Consider the following 23,899-nt stretch of genomic DNA (forward strand, 5'->3'; position numbering starts at 1 on the left):
GGCATTGAGGATACCTTCAGGGGGTGTGGCAGGTGTCCTGATAAAGCAGGACAATAGCCAAGGACAGAGACTGGCCCCGGCAGGGAGCCAGAGAGCTGGGTGAGGAAGAGGGAAAAGCAGAGCCAAGAAAGGACACGCAAACCAGCAGAGAAGCCAGCAGGTCAGGTTTCTGCAAAGAGGGGAAAGTAAGGAGAGAGAGGCCGGGGGAGAGGCGGGTGGACTGGCATCCCTGAGGGCTGGGAGGCCGGGAGCTGCAGGGGACGGGAGGTAAGGGGAGAGGAGGAAGGGGTGAGGGTGTTCTCTTGTCTTCATATGATGTCAGGGCTGCTGCTGAGACTCCCAGGGGGGCCTCTACCAGGGACCAGTCGCCTTAGTCTACCTGTCTCCCCCCTTGATCCTGCAGGGAGGGGCCGATTCCCCTTTGATAACTGAGGAGACTGAGGCTCAGGGAGGTGGAGCCTGTTGGTTACAAACCCTCAGGCAAGGGACACCCAGACTGACACCCCAAAGCCCATGTTCTGTCCCCCTGCTGCCATTGAGCAGGGTCCCCTCCTGTCTGCAAAGCCAAACCAGAGCCCCACAGGCCCCTTACAACCTATGATTATGTCACCGTGCCCCACAGTGACTGTCCCTCTCTGCATACCAAGTAGGCAGGAAAAAGGTGGATGGAGGTGAGAAGAGCCATCATGGAGGGAGCTGTGACCCCCAGGCTGGGGTGGGAGGAGAAGGAGCCAGTTCATGCCACAGAGGCCTGTCCCCAACAGTATCACTTCGGTGGAGATAAACTTTATGGACATTGGACTTTGACCACTTCAATTTTGATCCGCTTCCATTCTAGACCATCAAGGAGCCACCACCAACCCAGGAAAGAGCAAAGGTAAGCGGTGTGTTTGGTCTTGATGTTGTCAGCATGCCTGATGCACACACTGACCCGCCAGAGAGGCCTCCTGCCACCGATGGGAATATGCCCTCCCCACCCCTCCAGCTCCCACCTACCTGGGCAGGGAGAGCTGGCAGGAGGATGATGGTGACAGAGAGGCACAGAGGGACCCCAGGGAGGCCATGGGACTCACAGATATCACCCAGGCAACACACTTCCCATGTTCCCAACATGGCCTTTTTCAGAGCCTTTGTCACTGAATCAGCAACGTGGTATAGCCTGTTTCAGGAACAGCTATGATCCCTCCTGAAATAAATGGGCTTTTTGTCAATTCCCAAGGGATCTTTGTAGGATGGTCCTTCCCCAGGACTCAGGTGAGCTTTTGGAAAAGGACCCTCAGGCTTCAGGAACCTGGTCCCCCTTCTCCAGGCTCTGAGTCCGTTGGGCTCCATTTCCGTGGTCTTCATCTCCGTCTGTTGTCAGCATGAGGGCCTTGGCTGGGGGTGACCTTTAAGGACATGGAGCTGAGGAGAGGGGAGGGAGGAGGGCATTGAGCTGTGAAGGGGGTGCAGCCCAGGTGAGCACAGGGACCAAGGGACAGGGGAGGAGGCTGTGGCTCACCAGGGTGGGTGCCCAAACCAGGGCCCATAAGAGGCAGTTGGAGCAGGGGTACGGTGTCCCAAGAAAGGGGACCTGGGCCTGAGATCTGGTGGGAAACAGGGTCACTCCCCGGGCCAGCATCTGCGCTGGTTGCAGTGTGGACTGGGGATGCTGGATCTGCCAGAGTTGGGTGAGTACCCCCTGTCCCTGCTCATGACCCACCCCCCATAGCCTCCATCATGTGACACAGCCTTAGGCCCAGCTTCTCCAACAAGGGCAGCTCCAGGAACCAAGGGGACAGGACAGAGTTTGTTGGCCTTTGTAGAAGGCCCATCTTTGTGAAGCAGAAGCGTGTTTCTCACGCAGAGGACACTCTCTCACTGTGCCCGCTGCTGCTGATCTGTCCTTGATTCTCCAGCAAACATTCCCTGAATGACCAGAACTTGACAGGTGCTGGGGCAACAGATGTCATGTGTCTGCAGCCAGGAGCTGCCAGACAAGGAAGCAGACAGGGTTTTCTTTTCCTAGGAGCCTGAGGACACATGTCACATGCAGACATGCCCCATGGTGATTGTCCCGCATGGATGCCAAGGATGCAGGATGAAACGGATGGAGGTGAGAAGGCCCTGGGGAGCAGGAGGTGAGGGGAGCTACTTCGTGCACAGGCCTGGGCCTGTAAGGCATGGCCCGAGTAGGAATGAGCTACAGGCAGTGGACTGCAGTCACTGGGACCTGAGAAAAGCCAAAGGCCTCCTGACCCTAGTGGCCCAAGGGAGGCCAAAATGTATGAGGGCTCATGCTCCTACCACCACCAGGGTTCCTAGCAAAGGGGTTTCCCCCTCAGGCTGGGGCCAGGGTTCTGGATGTTAAGGGGTGGCCCCAGGTGGAGGCTACAGTGCTGTCTTGGGGTGGTGGGGGAGGCAGAGCCCTGAGAGCCCATCTCGAGTCAGCAGGGACATGACTCCTCTAGTGGCAGCATCTATGCCTGTAGGTTCCTCACAACCACATCTGCTTTTCAGGGAAAACTGGATACTTTGTGTGACTTTGTTCAGCGCTGCAGCCAGGCACCATTGATGTGGTGCCCGCCCAGGGCCATGGTAAGCAGGGCACAGGGATGCTCCCTGTGGGCTGGGGTCTTGTCTTTGCCCTTGACTGCTGCCCCTTGAGACTCTGGGTCAGAGAGCCCCTGTCTGGGTATCTGACAAGAGGGACGCCCAAGATGTGGAGACCTGGTGCTCATGAGCCTCCCAAGTGATTCTCAACACATTTCCCCTGCGTCCTCGTCCCAGGTGTGTCAGGAACTTTCTTACCCAGAGGAACACCCGGCACATCCGATCTTAAGTAAACAGGTATAGAGAGGAGGGCAGGCAGAGTCCTGTTGGCCTCCTAGTTCCTCCCCACTGCCCACCTGGCCCTGTGGGACTGCTGGCTGCGCCCCATCCATGAGACCCTCCCGGGCTGGTCACTCAGGTGCCAGGAGTGGTGGGGGACATGGTGACATCCCCTCCACAGTGTTGTCTGGAAACACTGGCTGCTTTTACCAGGTAGTAAAGATGCCTTCCTGTGTCAGTGCCTGTGCCAATGGGGAGAAGCCAGATTGTTCCAGTTGTCATCCTTGGAATTTAATATAATGGCAGCTAATGTTTAAGTCCCTTCTATGGGCCAGTTTCTAGCCCAAGATCTTTACATGTTTTGGTTGCTTTAATCCTCCCAGTGACTGTAGGTAAAGATGCTACCATTATCTCAGCTTTACTAAGGGGGTAAAGCCACAGAGTGGCTGAGTGACATGTCTCAAGTCACTAAGGATGGGAGGGGCAGAGCCAGACCTAAACCCAGATCCTGGCTCCTCCCTTCTCATTGCTCTGCCCTCCTTTCGCGTCAGCACTCATGATTTCATGATGGTAACTCCCAAACTACCAGAGGCTGCCCTTCTCAGGCCTCTATATCCAAGAATCGTGGTGCTACCTGTTTCACCTGGGAGTCATCTGCCTGGACATCATATTCCTGGTTATCCCCATGCTCAGCCCCTCTGCATAGATGGGGTCAGGGGCCTGGAGGATGCTGTGGTCCCAGGGTCTGTAAGGTGGGATGCTCTGATGGCATTCACTGAGTCAGGCAAACACTGGCTCTCGGTGACTGGGCAGCAGGTATTTAGAAGCTCTGGACAAGCCTGAAAGCCCCTGGACACTGCTCATAACACACCCAAGGCATGTTCACATCCAGCAGAGACACTGTCTGGTGACAGAGGTGTCAGGGCTCCTATGGCAGCTGGGACCCAGCCCTGGGTCTGAATCGAGCTCTCAGTCCCAGCCTTACTTGCATGGAAGCCTGATTCTCCTGGAGTCTCTCCCCAGAACCACAGCCCCATTGTGGTCAGGAGAGCCCCCACGCCAGCCTTATGCCCTGAACAGTGGAGACGCCCACTCAGAGATGCCCACTCAGGAGCAGGAGGGACAGAGCCAGACAGAGGATTGAAGCAGAGGGAGGCAAGAGACCATGGGTGGACAAGGGGAAGGTTCCAGAAATGCCTCTTGCCCATTGAGGTGAGGGCAGGGGCGCTGAACCCCTCTCTGAAACAGTCACATTCCAAGGGCCGCCCTTGGAAGCTCAGGTTGTGGGGGCAGCAGAGTGATGGGTTAGGGGCCCTTACAGCTGCCCAGGGCTCTGTGAGGCTCCTGAATGCCAGCTCTCCTGTGCACCCAGCAGTGTGAGCTCTCAGTGACCTGTGTGCTTGCTGAAGGCAAAACCAGGGCCTGAGAGGTCAGGGAAGTTGCCAAGGCCGCCGGGAGAGTAAGTGGCAGCAGCCAGAGCTGCCTGAAATCAACCTGTTCCTCCTGAGAGGGGCTGGGAGCCCTTAACTGTGCCTTGTGGACGTGCCCCCTACAACTCCTTTGCACCCACACCCTCTGACGTCGTTCCTCCCAACCGTTGTCCTGGAGATCCAAGTGTTGTAGGATTTCCATGGGTACCCCTTATTCAAGCAGGAGTAGGGGTCCTGGCTCCTTCTCGTGGGGCCTTCAGTGCACTGGTCCCAGGCCTTAAAGTGAGTTACAGACTAAGAGATGAGATATCAGCTGGGACCTGCGTCTCTGCCAACCAGAGTCAGCCCCAGCCCTTAGCATGCAGAGTATGGTTCTGGGGAGAGGCTCTAGGAGAATCAGGTGGAGAATGCTGCTTCCATGCAAGGAAGGCTGGGACTGAGAGCTCAAACTGCCAGGCTGCTTGGGGACGCATTACCCAGGAGTGTCCTCATGACCTTCCAGGTACTATGGCAGTCTTGTTTTCTGTAACCCTTCTGTGAAAGGACCCTGTCTTTCTGCCCCACCACCTTTTATTCCACAGAGGAAATTTTCTAATAATGGTCCCTTCCCGACCATCTTGCTACACACATATATGAAATGATTCAACAAGACAGTCTAGTTTCTTAGTCTTGAGCCAAACCCTGACTCCTGTCCAAAGTCTGATTCTTTTTCTTCACTGCCTTTCCCAGGGCAGTCCATTCACTTCGTGAAAATCAATTCTCCTAGATCCGTCAGGAAAATCACGTAAAAGGGGGAAGCCTTCCCCATCTCACTGAATGTGATGCTGACAGTGATATAACTGTCCCTAGAGAGTACAACTTGGGTGATGTCGCCACCACACAAGGTCTTTTACCTAAGAATCTCATTTCATTGTCATAATAACAGCAGTCATTTATACCGAGCAGGGATGGCCAGACACTAAGTACTTTACACAAGCTTATGCTTTTCATCCTTCCAACAACTGAATAGCAAAGGAAGCTGACACCTATTCAGTGGAATCACCTGCACATTCGCACAACAATGAAGCGGGAAGATCAGTACCAAAGCCAGGCACCCAGCTCCTCCCCGCGAGCTTGGCTGCCTCTCTGTCCTGCCAGGTGGTCACTACTCTGCATTTTGAAGCTGAAGAAACTGAGGCTCTGACATTCTGTGACAGGGCTGGAGGGGTTAGCGGGGCTGTGAATGACTCCATGGGAGGCTCACTTCCTAGTCCAGTCTACGTCTCCTGTCAGGGTGATAGAAAAACATCTGGAAAGTACTTCCTTCATGCAAACCATTGTGAATGTTAATGTCTTATTTTCACACTGTTGTTTGCAGACTGTGTTTCAATCTGAGATCATATGTATTTGCTGGAAACAGTTGTCCTGGGTAACGATTAGAGCTGCAGACAGGCCATATGATGCGTTCATGGCCAAGGAGGTCCTGAGTCCCTGTCCTTTGACCCCATCCACAGAGGGGTGTGTGATAAAAGCTGGGACAGGGCTTCAGCCCTCCAGGAAGTCCTAACTTGACAGCTGTGCTTCAGGAAAGCCTCAGATCATGACTTTGGGATAGTGATGGAAGCAGGCTTGATGACCCCTGCACCCCAACTCCTCACACACACATGCAGGCACACACACACACACACACACGCAGGCACACACACACACATCCTTATGTAATAAGCAGGAAATCCAGAATTGGAGCCAAAGCTCCAAAGCACTGGATGTTAAGGTTCAATCAACAATTTGCTGATCATGTCAAGAAACATCCCTTCTCCATGGAGCAACTGAGCAAATGTCCTGGGGCAGCTGGGATTGGCAAATGGAAATGCTGGAAATCAAATACTATCTTCATCAATCCAATGGTCAAGATGTTCACATGATACCCAGTGTCACACATGGGGTGTGGCGGACAGATGCACAGCAGCCCTGTAGGTCAGAGTGCTGCAGAACACCAAAGGCAGGACTTTCCCTGCATGTGGGTCCACATATACAGAGCCCAATGATGATGAATGAACAGATGGATGAGCCCTTGTAGTCACATGTGCTTCTGTGCAGATACTTTGGTCATTTCCCTGACATTTCGGATCTGTCAGTATAAATCTGCTTCGTGGGCCACTGTCAGGGATGTGGAAGGTTGCCTTGGCATTTTCAGGAGTGATCATAGGAAAGAACTTGCTTCAACCTGTTACCAAGTTTGTGAACTTGGCCTAGTTTCTGCAAGGCTTGCCTTTCTTATCTCAAAGATATGGATCAAACAATACAGTTATGAAGAATGCTCATTTCAATTTGGTGAGGCTAAGAGAATATCATTGTGAGCCCAAATCCAGAGGTGCTGGAGTCCCACTGACAGATCCAGTCCAAGGCTGCCTACCGATTATTCCATCTGGTGGTAGTTGCCACTCCAGCATCAGGATAGACGGGGATGCTTCTGGCTCCCTGTTCTGTCTGGGATGAACATCAGGAGAACAACAGCATGTCTAAGAATCTCCCATGCTCACTGATGCCCATCTCCTCTTAGTGCTTGTCTGGGAAGATAACAGAGATGGGGACCCATTCTTTGCTTCCTGTTCTGGAGAGGAGTGTACCTGCTGGGTCCCCACCTTGACAAAACCTCCGTCCTTACAGTTGGAGCAACCTTAGCTCCCACCCCAGGAAAGTCACCCACAGTATCCAACTTGTGGTGTCTCAGCCTGTGTTCCTATAGGGCTTTCCCTTGAGAAATAAAAAATGTTGTGTGTGAAAGCACCTAGCATGGAAAAATGAATTCAAAGCTCCTGAGAATGAAGAGAGAGAAACTTAAAGGAGAAGAAAAGAACACAAAATATGATCTGAGTTGGACCATGCCTGGAAAGTGGTGGTAACCAGGAGACAGAGCCCATGTCAGGGCTGGGAGAAGACATGGGGAGAGGTGAATGGTCAGCAATTGGCACAACCCCAGGACTCTTGGGTCCCATAGCTGTCACGTCCTCCTCACACAAAGGCTAGCACAGGTGGACCCTCTTAGCTTTATCACAGACCCTACAGATGGGCAGGAAGAAGTTGAGGAGGACAAGGGACCACCCCTTCCTGGCTCCTGTTGAACCTCCCACTCATACCAGAACAGGGTTACTTATCGATTATTATCCTGAACCTTCCTCCATGCAATTACAGGGAGGATGCATGTAAAGTAAAGTTGGGCAGATGGGCCTCAGCTTTCTGGATATATTTTGAGAGGTTTCTTACCTGGGCCGACTTTGTGCTAAAGACTTCATGGTCTCTAACCTTTGCCTTAAAACAAGTAAGTACAAGAGTACAAGTGAAGGCAATTAATGAGGACGCTTTATTCTGGAGGAAACTGGTTTGCATTGCAGTCCAGTCTTTTGTTGGACTGGACCACGTGACCCAGTGGTCAGTGACAGGCCTTCCATCAGTCTCCCTGCAGGCCATCCAGGCCAGAAGTCAGGAGCCTAATCTTAGTCACTCCCCTAGTTTTCACAACTCCCCAGAGACAGACAAGTAATGATAAAGTCTCAGAGATCAGGCTTCTTGCTCAAAAAGGAACATGATTGCAGGGTTCATAAGAAAGACTAAGTAGGAACAGTCATTTTGTTGGAAATGAAGTTAAGGGGATTCATAGAGAAGGTAGGGCTTAGGGTAGGTCTTAAAAGGTGAGTAGCAGGCCACTAGGCAAACAAGATAAAGAAGGACACTCCAACGAGAGGGAATAGCTTATTTAAAAACTTAGAAATATAAACTAGTCGTTCCAGGAAAGATTTTTTAAAAATATTTTTTATTGATTTATAATCATTTTACAATATTGTGTCAAATTCCAGTGTAGAGCACAATTTTTCAGTTACACATGAACATATATATGTTCATTGTCACATTTTTTTCTCTGTGAGCTACCATAATGTAGAATAGATAAACAAGATTATACTGTATACCACAGGGAAATATATACAAGATCTTATGGTGGCTCACAGAAAAGAGTTTTATCTGATTGCCTGTGTCCTAAGCAGCCCAGAGATGCTGTCAGCTTGTCAGTGTACCCAGGCCACTCACTCTGTCACATCCAGGACTCTTATCTGGGGACAAGGGGAACATGACAGCAAAGCCAGGGGTAGTTGTTGCTGCAAACAGATTATGCTGTCTCAAAGGGTCTGCATCAATCTCTACCCAAAACAGGGGGCTAGTGTGTGCTGCTGACTTCACAGTCCATCACCCATCTGAGGGTGCCCCCACCTGCCCTTGCCCTGCAGACCCTGAACCTAGCCTGAAGGTTGTGGAGAGGCTCATCCCTTCAGCACACACTCGCCAAGAGAGCCTTGGTGCTGGTGTTAAAGTGGGTGTCAGGCCTTGTCCTTGCTCCCCAGGCTCCCAGTCTAGCAGGTAACACACAAGTTCAACATCAGAGCAGCGAGAGTCAGAGTCAGAACAATGGGGCTCCCAAGGGGAAGGAAGGGCAGACGTCCAGTGCCTGAACAGAGTCTAGAAATAAGAGCATAGGCTTGAGGCCAGCACCCAGGGAAAGGAAGGGCATCCAAAAAGCCCACATTGTGGAGCCTGACAGGTACTGAGCCTCATCCCGTGAGCCAAGGAGACCACAGCCTTCAACTCTCAATTCCAGTGGCTTCTCAGAGACCCTCTCTTTCCTCTTCATACAGGGGAGGCACATCAACTTCACCTTAATGGAGCACAACTGTGCTCACATGCTCTTCAGCCCAGACACCTGCCTTCCACCCAGCTAGGAGCACTTCCCCCTCAGCAGCCAGTGCACACACGTTGTCATGCCCTCCACCCACATGCTCTCAGCCACCCTCCAGGATGCCGCCACTGCTCCCTCCCCCTGCCCTGGAGCTCTGTGGAGCTACTTTGTCACTCCCACCCCAACACTCAAAACATCAAAAATACAAAATTGTTAAGAGCCCCTTTTGTACTGATTTGGACATATATATTATGTCTTGGTTTATAGTCAAAAGGAGTTGGAATTTGCTGCTGATCAGCAAGAGAGTTTGTTACCTAATTAGCATTGCTCCACTGTATGTCCTTCCAGGACAAAGCACCCTGATGTCCTGTGGATGTAGGCATGATGAGTCCGTTTCCCCACAGACAGGTCCTTATCTGTCACCAAGGGATGGGATGCTTGGGGTTTTACCCAAAATATGCTCTTTCAAAAAAGCCCAAAATATCTTTGATGTTTGAATACAATCTGGTGTCCATTACTCACTTGCTGTTACTTAATCTCTTTGACAATTTACTTAATCTCCTTGTGCTTCAATTTCCTCACTGAAAAGATGTGGACAATGGTATCTCCTCTACAGGTTGCCTTGAGGGTGATAGTTAACTGCTGCAACATGCTCAGCACAGGGCAACATTTCTGGTAAAGCCTCAGGGGCCCATTTGTTAATGTCTTCCCTCCCTGCACCTGGAGAGGAGAGGATGATGAGCTCAGAGACATCAAGAAGTAGGTGGTGAGGACAAGGGTGTCAGAAAAAAAATCATGACTGGGCCTTTCAGCTCTGGATACCAAGACGTGTAGTTGGCACACGTGAGAATTCTATGCAAACTGCTGACCACATGTGGATTAACATCCAAGGCCACCACTCATGTAATCTCCAAAACATCATCAAAAAATGTCCTGATGCCTAGTACCTCCTTCAGAAATGTTAGTTCCCTTCTTTTACTTTAATATTTCTTATAATATAAAGGCAATTCTTGGTGCCCAATTTTCCAAGCTTTCAAATCAGCTCCTCCGTTGTCAAAGACGGACCTCCTAACTTTTCAGATCCCTCCTGCAGAAGCCTTAGAAGACGTAAATTTTTCCTTACACACTAATATACTAGAGGACTATCAATAGACAAGAATTCACTGTGAAAACCACAGAACAGGTGTAAAGATGAAGCAACACCCTGGACCACAAAGTCCAAGAAGGGAAGAAGAGACTGCTTACTCAGATGTGCACATACCAATGCAGCAAATCAGGGACCATGAAGAATCAAGTAAACATGAAATGATGAAAATAAATAAATAAATCTCTAATAATTTTCCCTAGAGGAACAGACATCTATGAACTATCTTACAAAGAATTCAAAATAATCCTCTTAAAATAGTTTAGTGAAAAAGAAGAACACACGGACAAGCAACTATATGAAATTCAGGGGAAAAAAATGCATGAACAAAATGAGAAGTTCAACAAAGAAATAGAAACCATCAAAATAATAAATAGAAACTAGAGCTGAAGATTACAATGACTGTACTGAAGAATATGATAGAGATTATCAAAATTATCAGAGGTAGAGAAGGACATTATATATGATAAAATAGTCAATCTACCAAGAAGATACAACAAACCTAGATGTGTATCCATGAAATAACAGATCTTCTAAATACATGAAACAGAAGCTGATAGAACTGAAGGGAGAAATAGGCAACTCCACAAATTTATTTGGAGACTTCAACACCTCTCTCTCAATAATTGATAGAGCAACTAGACAGGAAATTAGCAAGGATACAGAAGAACTCAACACTATCAACCGACAGTTTATAATTGAGATTTGTAGAATATTCCACCTGAAAGCAGCAGAATACACATTCTTTTCAATCACCTATGAAACATTCACCAAGATAGCTTCCCTGGCAGGGCAAGCCCCCTCTAGACCCCAGCCTAGAGTATCTGGCAGCCCCAGACCTGCCCAGGAGAGTTGCAGTCTGCCTCCTTCCTGCCAGACCAGAAGGGCTGAAAGGATCTCAGCAGGGGGAGGGGCAATCCCTTCACCCCAGTTACCAAACTGTCCCCCATCCCCACCACCTTGATCTTCCTCCTCCCTCTGTCCCTCACAGTTCTGGCCCTCCCAAACCACTTTTGATCAGATTCCTCTTGGGTTGAAGCAGACCAAGTTTCCCCCAGGCACCCCAGTTTTGGGGGGACTGTATTTTTAAATGACACCCCAGTTCCCCACCTGTTCTTCCCCTTTCACTCCCCTTTCCCATGTTGCCAAGTTCTAACCACAGTGGTGGAGAAAAAAAAAAGGTTTGTTTTGGACCACAAACAAACCTCAAAAAAATTTAAAGGACTGTTCGTACACAGTGTGTTCTCTGATCACAGTGGAATTAAACTAGAAATCAATAACAGAAAGATAACAGGAAAAATTTTAAATACCTGAAGACTAAACAACACTCTTCCAAATAATCCATGGATCAAAGGAGAAATAACAAAGGAAATTAAAAATTCATTGAACTAAATGAAAATGAAAATACAACATATCAAGATTTGTGGTGCACAGCTAAAACAATGCCAACAGAGAAATTTATAGCCATAAATGTTAACTGTAAGAAAATAGGAAAAGTCTCAAATAATCTAAGCTCCTACCTCAAGAACTTAGAAAAAGAAAAGCAAAATAAATCCAAAGCCAGGAGAAGGAAGGAAATAATAAAGAGCAGAAATCAATGAGATTTAAAACAGAATACAGAAAATTAATAAAACAAAAGCTGTTTCTTTGAGCAGGACAGTAAAATTGACAAATCTCCAGCAAGAGTGAAAGAGATGACACAAGTACCAGTATCAGGAAGGGTATCACTGCAGACCGTGCGGACACTAAACAGATCATAAGGGAACACCATGAACAACTCTACAGACAAATTTGCCGTCTTAGACAAAGTGGACCAATCTCTCCAAAAGCACACTATTACAGTTCACCCAATATGAAACAGATAATTTGAACAGCGCTATAGTCATTTTAAAAAAACATTGAATTCATAATTTTAAAACTTCCCCAAAGAAATCTCCAGGCCCAGATGATTTCCTGATGAATTCTACCAAACATTTAAAGAATCAACACCAATTCTATACAACCCTTTCCAGAAAATAAGAGGGAACACTTACCAATTCATTTTATGAAGCTAGTATTGCCCTGACACCAAGATCAGAGATAGTACAAAAGAGAGAAGACCAACATCCCTTATGAATATAGATGCAAAACTCCTAAACAAAATATTAGCAAATACAATTCAGCAACATATAAAAAGAATTATACACCATCACCAAGTGGGATTTAGTCTATGCATGCAAGTCTGGTTCAGTATTTGAAAATCATTCAGTAAAATCTACCACATTAAAATGTTAAAGAAGGAAGAATCACAGGCTCATTTTAATCAAGGCAGAAGAAACATTTGACAAAATTCAATACCTGTTCATGGTAAAAATTCTCAGAAAAATGGAAATAGGCTATTCCTCAATTTGATAAAGAACATCTATTTTTAAAAAGCCTATATATATAGCTAACATTATGTTTAATGTTGAGAGACAATAATTTTCCCTTAAAATGAGGAACAAGGCAAAGATGTCTGCATCTGCTTTCACCACTCTTACTCACCATAGAGTTCTAGCCAGTGCTTTAAGTCAATACAAGTAAATAAAAGGCAAAACAATTAGAGAGGAAGAAATAAAACTATTTGTATTTGCAGATGACATGACTCAGTGGTAGAGCCGGTGCTTAGCATGTGTGAGGTCCTGGGTTCAATCCCCAGTCCCTCCATTGACGAAATAAATTAGCAAAAAAATGAACCTCCCTCACTCCCTCCCTCCCAAAACAAAACAAAAGAAACAAGACCCAAAATAAATAATCAGAATTAATAAGAAATTTTAGTAAGATTACTTTCTGTAAGTCAAGTGTATTAGTGGATAGAGAAATGAAGTGATGTCTTGACTGGCATTTTCTTTCCTTACAAAATAGAAGACATCACAACATAGCTCATGGAGAAACAATAATACTGTTTTTGAAATTTTTGTTTCGTATGGGTGTGGGTGTGGGGCTACTAGGTTGTGTTGCTAGTATGTTGCTAAAATGTATTGCTGTCAAAAGAGTTTGAAAAGCTACTAGTCTAAAGTAGTGCTCGTCAAACTTCAGTGTGTATAAGAGTAACTCTGCAATGACCAGGAAAACCAAAAGCACATTTTTACTGGGCACCTGCTGGGAGTAAGGCATGACCTGGGCCCCAGTCTTGTACTAATAGCATTGGGTGGAGGGGGGCATAAAACAAAGAGGCGGCAGAGATGGGACAAAGCTGGAGGAGGCTGTTTGGTGGTGGGTAGGTGCAAAGAGCCTCCAATGCAGAGCTGGGGGAATCTGTGTCCATTTGAATCCTGGCTCTGCCACTGACCTTGGGCTGGTCGTCCAGAGTCTCTCTGAGTCTCAGGTACTTCATCAGCAGAAGGGGAACAATAACACATGCCTTTCCTATTTCCTAATCCAAAAAGGATGATGTGGTCTCTGGAAGAGCACTTTGGAAGTGTTAAAGATTCTGCACACATAGGTATTAGTATTATCACATGGAACAATTAGAACCCTAGTTTGTGCTGTTGGCATTAAAGTCTGGGGATGGGGGTGGGTAATAGATTAGGTGGGGAGGGCCTATGGGCAGATTTTCAGGCACAAGCAAAGCAGGACTTTAAGTGGTGCTTAAAGGGAGAGTGAAGAGATCCAGTGGGCAAGGCTGAGGGAGGGAGTTGGTAATAGTGTGCTGGGGCCAAATTTGGAGGATTGTCAGAGCCTGCCAGTTAGTTGGGTCTTGTTGGAGCAGACAAGAGGGAACCACTGCAGGCTCTTGAGCAGGGGAGACACCTGAAGGAAACGGAGAGGTAGGAAAAGTGATTCTCCATCTCCCAAAGCTGTTTTAATTGGTAATAATAGGACTGTTCCAGGTACAAACATTACTGCCTCTCAGAGCCTATCTGGGCGTTTTCTGGAGGGACTTACGTCCTCCTCTGGGCTCTCATGGTTATCTCTGGCTGGACTTGTCTCTTTGGAAGCAGTTGTACCACTTCAAGCCTTTGAGGAAATATCCATTTCCTGCCTGGTTCCCCCTGCTTGGGGATCTCTCCCTTTTTAGGGGTCATAGGTTATGAGCCCCATTTATGGAGCTTGGTTCATGGAAGACAGTGGGTCTCTGCCCTGGAATTTGTTTTTAAAAACCTCCTCACGCCCAGGTTGTATCCCACATTAGTGGCATTGTCACCTCTGGGGTGGGACTCAAGCATCAGGATTGTTTTTAAATATCCCAGATAATCCCAGTGTGCAGAGCAGTTCTGCAATCCACAGACCACCTCTGACAATCAGGCATCCTACCCTGGGATTACCCCTTCCATGTATGCACCATGTCCACCTGCATCAAGAGTGTAGGAAGAAAGCATTAGGGTTTCAGTTTGTATTTATTTGAAATCCCATTTTTTTTTAATGTTCATGCTTTACAATTGACTTAATGTAGTGGAGCAGTAGTAATGACAGTAACAGGCGGTAGCCCCTGAGCACTTACTGTGGCCAGGCTCCCATCTAAGCACGTTACACTAAGCACTTAGTGCTTCACAAAAACCTGATGAAGTATTACCTGTATCGTACAGATGAAGGAACTGAGACCAGAGAGGTTGAAAAACCGGTCCATCACACCACCAGAAAGCAGCTGTGCCAAGATTCAAACCCAGGCTGGCTCTAGCATCGTACCTTTTATCCACAATGACAATCTGCTCTCACAGTACACGTGTATAATTTATAAACAAACAAATATAGAATGCGCAAATAAAATACAGATATCAGGCGGACCTGCTCAACATTTTTTTACTGATAAGTTTTCATAACCAAATAATTAAACCATGGTGGCAGACGATGTGCCCTTGAGGCAAGGTCTAAGTCTCAATATTCTCTCTGTTCCCCCCACCAGGGGGCTGGTGGGCATCTAAGTCCTTATATACGCTCAATAAATATCTACTCTCAGAAATATCTACTGATTGACAGTCATAACAAATGGTTATCAACATCTGCTGTGTGCCAGAGACTCTCATTCTTAATCTTCACAACAATCCTGAAGGTACCTAATGTGATTAGCCCCATTTTGCAGATGAGGAAACTAAGCAGCTCAGTAACTTGCCAGAGCCTGACCCAAATTGTGGGACTGCAGAGCTCATTCTCTCCAACTGGTGAACAGGTCCACAAAGAACAGCTTATAAAGAGGGGGTGGCGTTGAAAACATTGGGAAGAGGCAGAGGTTGATCATTCACTCCTTTGTCGGGTGCTTCCCTTTGCCAGGAGTGCCTTTTCCTATTTGCCTGACAGGCAAACTCCTGCCTACTCTTCTGGCCTCACCTCAAAGGCTACCTCCTCCAGGGAGCCTGCCTTTCCTCATGTTGCAGTTTGTTGCACCTGCCCTGTGGTCATGCCTTGTCTTCCCCGTGGGAGGGTCCCCACTGGAACTGGAGTTGGAGTTCTTTGAGGGCAGGGCTGGGTCCTACTCTACCGAGAGGGCTCAGCAAACTCGGACGCTGGGCTGAGCCTGTGCCACCCAGGCCAGAGGTGCCCTCTCTCCCTGGGTTTTTCCTCTGTGGGCCCTGTTTGCCTTTCCGCCTCCTTTTCTTCTCCCTCCTCTGTTCTTTCCTTCTTCCTCCGCACTTGTCTTCCTCCTCCCTCCCCTCTAGTCCTCCCTGGTCCGCTCTCCTCTTTCATCGTCTTTCTCCCTCCTCCCCGGCCTTGGGCCTCCCGGGCGGGGCAGCTGCAGTTCTCCCGAAGGCCTAACGAGGGAGCTGCTGCGCCGCCGCGGGGCCGTGCGCCTGCGGCGCGCGTTTCCTGTGAGGTCAGGTGGGAGGAAGCGGCTTGGGAGCCGCAGGGTGTGGACACAGCCGAGGCCCGGGAGCCGCGCCCCAGGTGAGTGGCTGGGCGTTGGGGAAAGGGGGCGCAGCAGCTCCCTCCCGGAGTCCTGGGCTCGGAGCTGGGCTCGGCGGCCTGGGCAGCGACCCCTCCCACCCTGGCAGCACGCCGCGACCCGGTTCCCCACCCTCCTTAGTGTCAGGTGCGGGAAGGGCCGGCAGCGCCTTCAGCCCACCCAGCGGGGCAGGATGACAGTGCGCAAGGGGACTCTTCGGACCCGCTTGGCCTTTTGCAGGGGCCAGCAGGCTTCCAAAAGAGACCCGCCTCCCCCAGGCTCCAGGCCACGGGCAAGAGAGCAGGGGCTCCTGACCCCATTTAGCCTGTCACGAGTGCTTTTGAGAATTTAGACAAAAACTGTGGCTCATCCCCTGAGAAAAAATGGCCTTTACCCAGACGCGGGGAGAGGCGTGGAAGGGCCCCCACCTCCAGCCCATGGATACCCTTGGGTTCTGCGAGTGGGGCCCTCCCAGAGCCACAGCAGCACCCCCATCCCATATTTTGGGAAGGCTGGCCCTGCCCTCCTGGTGTTACCTGCAAGGCAAGGGCACGTGAGGATGTGCCCGCTGCAGAAAAGTAGCTCTGAACTGGGCCCAGATCTCCTGCTGGGAGAAGGCCCACATCCTTAGCGTCTACTCCCTCAGGGAACCGCACACAGGACCATTTTTTAACGGAAGGGAAATGAAGACACTGGGGATCCTGCTGTCCTGAATTCCCTACTTAGTACCCAGAGAAGGGCTAGGGCCAGAGATCTTGGCTTCACGTTCTTTCTGTGCTGCCCATGGATGTATGGTCCTGGGCAAGTGAGTTAGAGTTCTCTGGGTTTCCAGCTGTATTTGGCCCAGAGGAGTGTTCAGAGGCTGAGATGAGCCTTGGAGGACTTTCCACAGGGCCCTGGCCACAGCACATGTTCTTGCCCCCACTGTTGCTGGCGGTGGTGGTTAATAAAATTTCCTTCTCCAAGGCTCTTTTTGGTTGTTTTCCTAGTGAACTCAAAGTGTGGAAGATTTTTGTCTGGTAAACAACTAGCATTTATTTCTTTCGTTTGTTAGACGAACTGCCTACTCAGTGTGGGTCACCAGTGAGGGCACTCAGAATTGCAGTTTTTCCCACCGAAAGCAAGCATTTCTTTATCTTTGGTGAATTTTTTCCTTCAGGTGTTTTGAGGTCTGGGAACAGTACAGCCCAGTAGGGACCCATAGCTCCTGGAAGGATGGTTCGGATATTGGCCAATGGGGAAATTGTGCAGGATGACGACCCCCGCGTGAGGACCACTACCCAACCACGCAGTAGCACCCCTCGACAGGTAGGCACCCAGCCTCTGTAGAGGGGAGCAGCTGGTCTCCCATCCTCTGTACCAGTTACTCCTTAGCTCCCAGAAGCTCCCTTGCTGGTCATTCTCTAGCCGGAAGCCCTTTTTGCAGAGAGCCAGGCTGGGGAGCATGAGGGTTTAAGACTTTGGGGAAACCCCAGTAGATTTATTGCCCAGCCGTCTGCCTTCCCAGCTCTCCTTCCTCTAGGCAACCTTCTCAGTCTTCAGACCCAAGAGCTCTCTCTCCTTTAACCTGGTCAGCAACCCCCAAATGGAGCCAGCATCTTTTAAAGTCTGTTGGATGAGAGAGAAACTGGAGAGTAAGTGGAGATGAGCCCATGGCAACACAATGATGAGTTGAAAGGAAGGAGTGAGGAATGTTAAAAATGCCTACCCAGAAGCTGTGCCCTGTAGTTCCACTCTCGTTTCCCCCTTGCTGTTCTCTGTCCCTAGCACCTTCTCCCTGACACGACATAGGGGGTATGGACTTACATTTTCTTTGCTCTGAGAGCTTGTGACTCAGTGGTTGGGATACCCGTGGGTGGCATCTGGGGATCGCTGAGAAGGGAAGGCATGGCCCTGGGTGGCTGTAGGGGAGGGTGGGGCCCCACCCAGAGAGTTCCCTCCTGCTTCTGATGCCTCAGATCCAAGGAAGCTTTCTCTGGATTCATTTGTCTCTCTCTGTCTTCACCTTCCAGAGCTTTCTCAGTAGGGGTCATGGTGCCCCCCTGGGGGGTCCTGGCCCTCGCCAGCAGCAGGCGGGAGCCAGGCTGGGTGCTGCTCAGTCCCCCTTCAATGACCTCAACCGGCAGCTGGTGAACATGGGCTTCCCCCAGTGGCATCTCGGCAACCACGCTGTGGAGCCGGTGACTTCCATCCTGCTCCTCTTCCTGCTCATGATGCTCGGCGTACGTGGACTCCTGCTGGTGGGCCTCGTCTACCTGGTGTCCCACCTGAGTCAGCGATGACCTCTGGGGGCTGCCGGGGCAGGTGTGTGGGAGAGGGAGCTGCTGGGCCTTGGTGTGAGAGCAGTCACACCGGGAGGGGCTCCAGTGGTGCCTTGAAGGTGTGCTCAGAGAATGTGTTTCCACTTTGTGTTAAGCATGAGGCAGAGGAAGCCTCTATTCCAACATTCCCAAAGGATTGGGTGATACCCTCATTCCCTTAAGATTTGTTTAGATAGTGTCAGGCATTAAGCACAAAGTCAGAACAAGGAAAGGATTCCCTTTCCAGTTCTTTTCCAATCCTTTTATGCCAAGAAGAAATTCTCCACCAGGTGCCAATATATTCTCATGCCTCTGGAACATGGGCTGACTCCTCCGATACTAGGGACCAGGCCTTGGGCTTAGGGCAGGTGGGAAAAGTTTCCAGACTTTTATAGGTCCGTTTTGTTTTAGTGGTAAATTTTTATTGGCAACCTTTTAATTATGACAAGTGGTACTGGCATTCTACTCATTGTGGTGGCATTTTCAATAAAGAAATTTAAGTAAAAGTGAGTCCATGCAAAGACATTCGTAAATGATTGTACAGCTGCATGTAGATCTGGAAGACATGGTGAAGGTGGTTTGGGAGTGATTAGGGTTGGGGAACTAGGTAGAAGGGAGCATTTGAACTTGGAAGGTGTTTTCTAAGCTTTTTTTTTGACAGACTCTGGGAGCAGGGGGTGGGAGGCCAGGTAAAGCTTGGACCCTTGTCTGATGCTTAGATAATTTCTGGCTCACTCTGAGATGCTGGCCTTGTAGGAGTGGGGGGAGGGAGGTCCTCTGGTCAGAATGGCCAATGAGGCTGTGGGATCAGGATGGCTGGGGTGCAGGTCTCCCTTGCCCAGGGACTCTGACCAGAGGCCGCTCAGCATCCCAAGGCTTCCTGAGGCTCTTGTAGCCTCTAACGTTGGCACTCTCTCCTTAGAAAGCAGGGGTCTTGGTGCTAAGTCTCAGTGCACATGGGGTGAGGGTGCCCTCCTTTTTGTGAGTGGAGGCCTTGAGTTTTGGCTGGTTGAGTCCTGAGTCTGGGTGGGCGCCCTGCTTGGGGGGTGGGGTTGGCATTGGATGACTGAGGGCTCTGGGCCTAAGTGGGCTGACACTTAAAGGTCAGAGAGAAGCTGAGGGCTTCCCTTGCCCAATGACAAGATTTCTCACCCTTCTCTTAGAATCCTTCTGCATCTGGTAGTTTGGGGGAAGAAGGCAGGTTTTGGAGGTGCTTCTTGAAAGCCAGGGCTGGGGTAGCAAACCATCATGGGATAAATGTAGGGGAGGATGGAGGAGAGAGATGGAGATTGATTGCATCCTTCCTGAGAGCCTGCGATGTTGTGGGGAAACAGACCCCCTCTCCCTGCAGCTCTTGTGCCCACTGCTGCCTGTGAAGGGGCTGGTGGCCTTTGTCACAGACACTTCTCAGGAAGCTTTGTGCTATTCAAACAGGACTCCTTTTTCAGGGTTTTCTGTGACTTTATTCTCCGGTGGCATCACAGACAGGCAAGGGAAGGCCTGGCTCCCAGCGGCTCCTCTGGGACCCAGGCAAAGGAGGTGGTTGCCCAGGCCTGGCTGGTGCTCTGACTCTTCCCTGTGGCATCTCCCTCTGCCCAGCCGGCCCTGGGCTCCCGTGGCTCTAGCCCCACAGCCCTCGGAGGAGGGATGGTCCTGCAGACATCTCTTCCCCTGAACCTCCCCACTCAGCATGTCTCTCTGGGCTGGACTTCCCCTTTTTGCCTTGCAAAGCTGTGGCACTCTGAAGATATAAATCTTAGGTGGACCCCCAATTTATAAAATTCTTTAAGGCATATGAATCTGAGTCTACAAATTCAGGGCTGAGAACTGTGTCTTTTTCTAGAATTCAGTTTGCAGTCCCAAAGCCTGAGGCCTTTGAGGATCGAGGGTACTTCAGAGACGGCAGGGGGAGCAGGGCCTCCGCACCGCTCCCTCCCCGACTCTAGCTCCTGACCAGACCTGGCCAGGCACTGGGGGGCGGGAGGAGCCCTGGGCCTCAGCCCCGGGAAGCATCACCTTCTAGGGACTTGTTAGCCAGCCTAAGGGAAGCAGTTGGGGGCTCAAAGTGAGTTGTTCAAGAAAGAAGTGCTGTTTGTTTCTTGTCCCATTTGTTGATTGAACTCCCGACACATGTGACATACGCCCAGTAGAGCTGCTCTTGTTGAAGTTGGCTGGGGGCCCAGGGGCCCACCTCTCAACCCTCCTTTCCACAACCCACCTTTCCTGTGCCCCTCGGGCTCTGGGCAGAGTTTGCTAACCAATGCTCTGCCACACTTCTCAAGGTCCAGGGTCTGAAAGTATGCTGCAGGCAGAGGCAGTATGCTGAGGGAAGACGCCCCCTGGGGTTGTGCAGCCTGTGGAGCTGCTGTAAGGGGCCTGGGGCCCACGTCTCTACCTCTTGTGTGAATGCCCTTCAGGGCTCTCACCTGCCTGCACTGAGAAATCACGGTGCAGGAGTGTTCTGAGCAGGTAGTCGCTTGTTGCCTGTGTGGCCAGATGCAGACCTCAGCGGGCCTCTGAGTGAGGCGACCGGCCGCCTTGGCCTAGTGGGTGTCCTAGCTGGAGGCCTGCTGGGGAGGGTGGGCCCTTCCTTCTCTGCCCCCACCCCTGCCCTGCCTGCTGCATGACAGGAACCCCCAGACTGGGCCACCCTGAGGGCAGATTTCAGGGGAGGTTTCTACTAATCTCCAGGATTAATCCTCGGAGCCCTGTGTCTCCATGTCAGCTTGGATCTGCAGCCTGGCTGCCTCGAGCACCATAGCTGGGTTCACCCAGGCCTCTTCCACCCATGGGGTTGAGTCCCTAGTTGGGGCCACTGGTGTATGGGGCTACTGGGGTCTGACTGTCTGTTCCCACTCCATCTCTGGGACCAGCAGCCTCCTGGGCCTTTCCTTCCACAAGTTCTAAGCCCTTTGCTCTCCACGCTCTATCTCTCCCTGCCCTCCAGCCAGCCTGCCGGGGGGACCACAGTTCCATCTCCCAAGAAGAGGCACAAACCTGAGAGAGAGCGGAAGGGTCTTGCCAGCTCCAGGGTTCTCCCTGGGCTTTTTGGCAGAGGCAGGGGTCAGGCTCCCTAACTGGGGACTCTAGCTCTGGGAGTTGAGGAAAAAGCTCTGGTGTGGTGGTCAGAGCTGCTGCCCTCAGACTTCTGACCTTGAGGGCAGAGAAGGCCCCCCCACCCCCTGCCAGCTGGCTGGGCCCAGAAGAAGCCTGTCTGTTTGCAGGCCCTGCTCTACTTTGTGGGTCCGTGACTTTGCACAGCTCACTTATCCTCTCCAGCCTTGTTTTTCATCTCTAAGGAGGGGTGATGACCTGGGTCCCTCCTGTCACGCAGAGCCTCAGGGATCACCCTTGGCACAGTAGGTGAGGGATATGGACAGGAGGCATCAGGGGAGGGACTGCTCCAGCCCCAGAACCGCTCCACAGATGCCACGCCTTGGACCACAGCTCCTGTGTTATGGGCTCAGCCCAGAGCAGCCACAGTGTCCCAGGCACCAAGGACCTGGGGCTAGAGTAGTGCTGGGCTTCTAAGACCAATGTCACCACCCACCCACCTTCTCCTGTTGGAGAAGAAATGCACCTGCTTCTCTGGCTCCTGGAAGCTGAGGGGTTGTTGCAGATCTCGAGTATCAGGATAAGAGGAGTTTGCATTCACTGGGCCACCAGCTTCAGTCCCTCTGGTGTCGAGGCCCTGCTGGACACTGGTTGCCTGAGTTCAAATTCCCAGCTCCACCTCCAATTAACCAGAGGTCCACACTCTCCTTGTCCTCCGTGTCCTCATCTGCACCTCCCAGAGGCAGAAGGATCAGTATGTTAATTCATGGGAAGCACTTGGCAGTTTCTGGCACAAGGTTAGTACTTGATGATACCATATTTACAAAGCAATAGCATTAGGTTTTATATAATATTTTTCTTTGGAGCAGCTCACATTTTACCTAAATTTTTTGAGAAGGAAGACTCATATTACTATTGTAAATGAAGGCAGTATTACTGGCCCTTCATAGTAGATATCAGTATGAGTAAATTCAGTGTAGAGAAAATGACATGGTTCCATTTCCACCATTTAGCTAGCTACAGCTGTCAGCCGAGGCTCTAAGCCTGGTGCCTGCTTTCTTGGTCAAAAAGACAGTTTACCAGGATTTAGAGAGGTGTTAAAGACCCACTAGTATCTCACTGAGACTTTCTCCTTGATGGATTCAGAAGACTGAAGAGAAATGAAAAGGGAACGACTTTCTCACCAGAAAATTCTGATTTAGTGCTGGGTTGTGAATTGCTTACAATCACCTTGTGCACCCCAAATCATTTCCTACCCTGCCGCGGAAAGCATCCTCCCAACTGTGGGAAACATTGTATAATCTTAGGCATACTGTTTTTCAAATATAGTGTTTGGAAGGTAATACATTTGTATAGTTCAAAGATCAAGCAACGTACAAATGTGTGCAGAGAAAAGTCTCACTCCCTCCCCTGTCCCCATCCATCCATCCATCCATCCATCCATCCCCTCTCCACCCAATAACTACTGTTTTTAGTGTCTTTTAAATCATTCCAGAACTTATTTATGCAACTGTGTGCAAACACAAAGATACTAATTTTGTCTTTTTTTATATAAATGATGGAAAATTAGACACATATTCTGCCTTCACTTTTTTTTTTATTTAACAGTATATCCTGGACACATTTTATATTAGTGCACAGAGAGCTTCTTCATTCTATAGAGTCTGGGTATTGGGATGAGTTGTTGACCCTCTTTCGCTCTCAGTGGCATCATCTGTACTACTGGGGTTTGACCCCCAAGGTCAGTTGACCCCCAAGGGCCTTGCAGCTCTGACCTTGAACCACTCCATGGAGCTGTTTCTCTGAAATGTGAGGTCCCTGACAGAAATGTCTCCCTTCTCCAGGACTGGAGAGGGAAAGCTTCCTGGTTGGTTTGAAGTTTGTCCTAGGTCCGCGGTCAGTTTAGCAATCATTCAGGGAGAGTGTCCTGTGTGTAAGCAGTGGTTAAGGCAGGAATAGCTTCGGAAGTCACACCCAGCTGATCTTCTCGGCTCCCTTTGTGGTGGGATGGGGTGCCTTTTCTGTGTTCCCTTGGCTTTGTCTGGCTAGGCTCAACAAGGAGGCGTGGTGGCTCCACCTAAAACCCATCCTCCTGAGTCACGCTGCACCCTAAAGCACAAGGACAGATTTCCTCGAAGGCCCCTTTCAGCCCTCAAACTCAGTAATACCTGCCACAGGGTCTTGCCCATAGGAGGTGCTTAATGGACTTTACTGTTGACATGACCTGGCATTGCCGTTGTCACTGTCACTGTCCCCCTATCCTGTCCCACCACACTTTTGATGAAAATCTAGATGAAGGAGATTGAGGGAAGTCATGAAGAGTGACACAACCTCAGGCTTTCTTTAGCTCTGACTTCGCATTTAATGAATCCTGTTCTCCTTGCGCAGGAAGACCCTGGAGATCGCCACGATCTTGGTGTGTTGGCCGGAGGGACTGTAAACGTTGTACCATGGCGCCACCTGGTGGAATTTCCATGCAGGAGCATGACCTCCATCCCTCCATCAAATCATCCTCCCTCCTGCACCGGTGAGTGCTAAACTCAGCCAGCCCAGGCTTACCTTGTCTTGTATTTCTGTGATAGCAGAACTCGGGTTTTTGGTGGAGAGTGCATG

The 23,899-nt window shown here is 50.0% G+C and overlaps 1 protein-coding gene across 3 annotated transcripts in view; it reads left to right on the top strand.

Annotated features, from left to right (window-relative positions):
- FAM241B (family with sequence similarity 241 member B) overlaps positions 1-23,808 on the top strand; it is a 94,237-nt gene extending 70,429 nt beyond the window's left edge. Inside the window, exons 5-9 of one of the 3 annotated variants that reach the window (XM_032491552.1) lie at positions 839-877; positions 2,009-2,095; positions 2,500-2,577; positions 17,092-17,240; positions 17,945-18,742. In XM_032491552.1, coding sequence (XP_032347443.1) covers positions 17,148-17,240; positions 17,945-18,214 — 363 coding nt within the window. In that variant the 5' untranslated portion in view covers positions 839-877; positions 2,009-2,095; positions 2,500-2,577; positions 17,092-17,147 and the 3' untranslated portion in view covers positions 18,215-18,742. Of the gene's footprint in view, positions 1-838; positions 878-2,008; positions 2,096-2,499; positions 2,578-15,823; positions 15,935-17,091; positions 17,241-17,944; positions 18,743-23,674 lie in introns of those variants that run through there. The other 2 variants (XM_032491551.1, XM_032491550.1) reach the window with 2 other exon arrangements.
- The last annotated feature ends 91 nt before the right edge of the window (positions 23,809-23,899 follow it).

The sequence above is a fragment of the Camelus ferus genome, chromosome 11 (assembly GCF_009834535.1).
Source record: "Camelus ferus isolate YT-003-E chromosome 11, BCGSAC_Cfer_1.0, whole genome shotgun sequence".
Lineage (NCBI taxonomy): Eukaryota > Metazoa > Chordata > Mammalia > Artiodactyla > Camelidae > Camelus > Camelus ferus.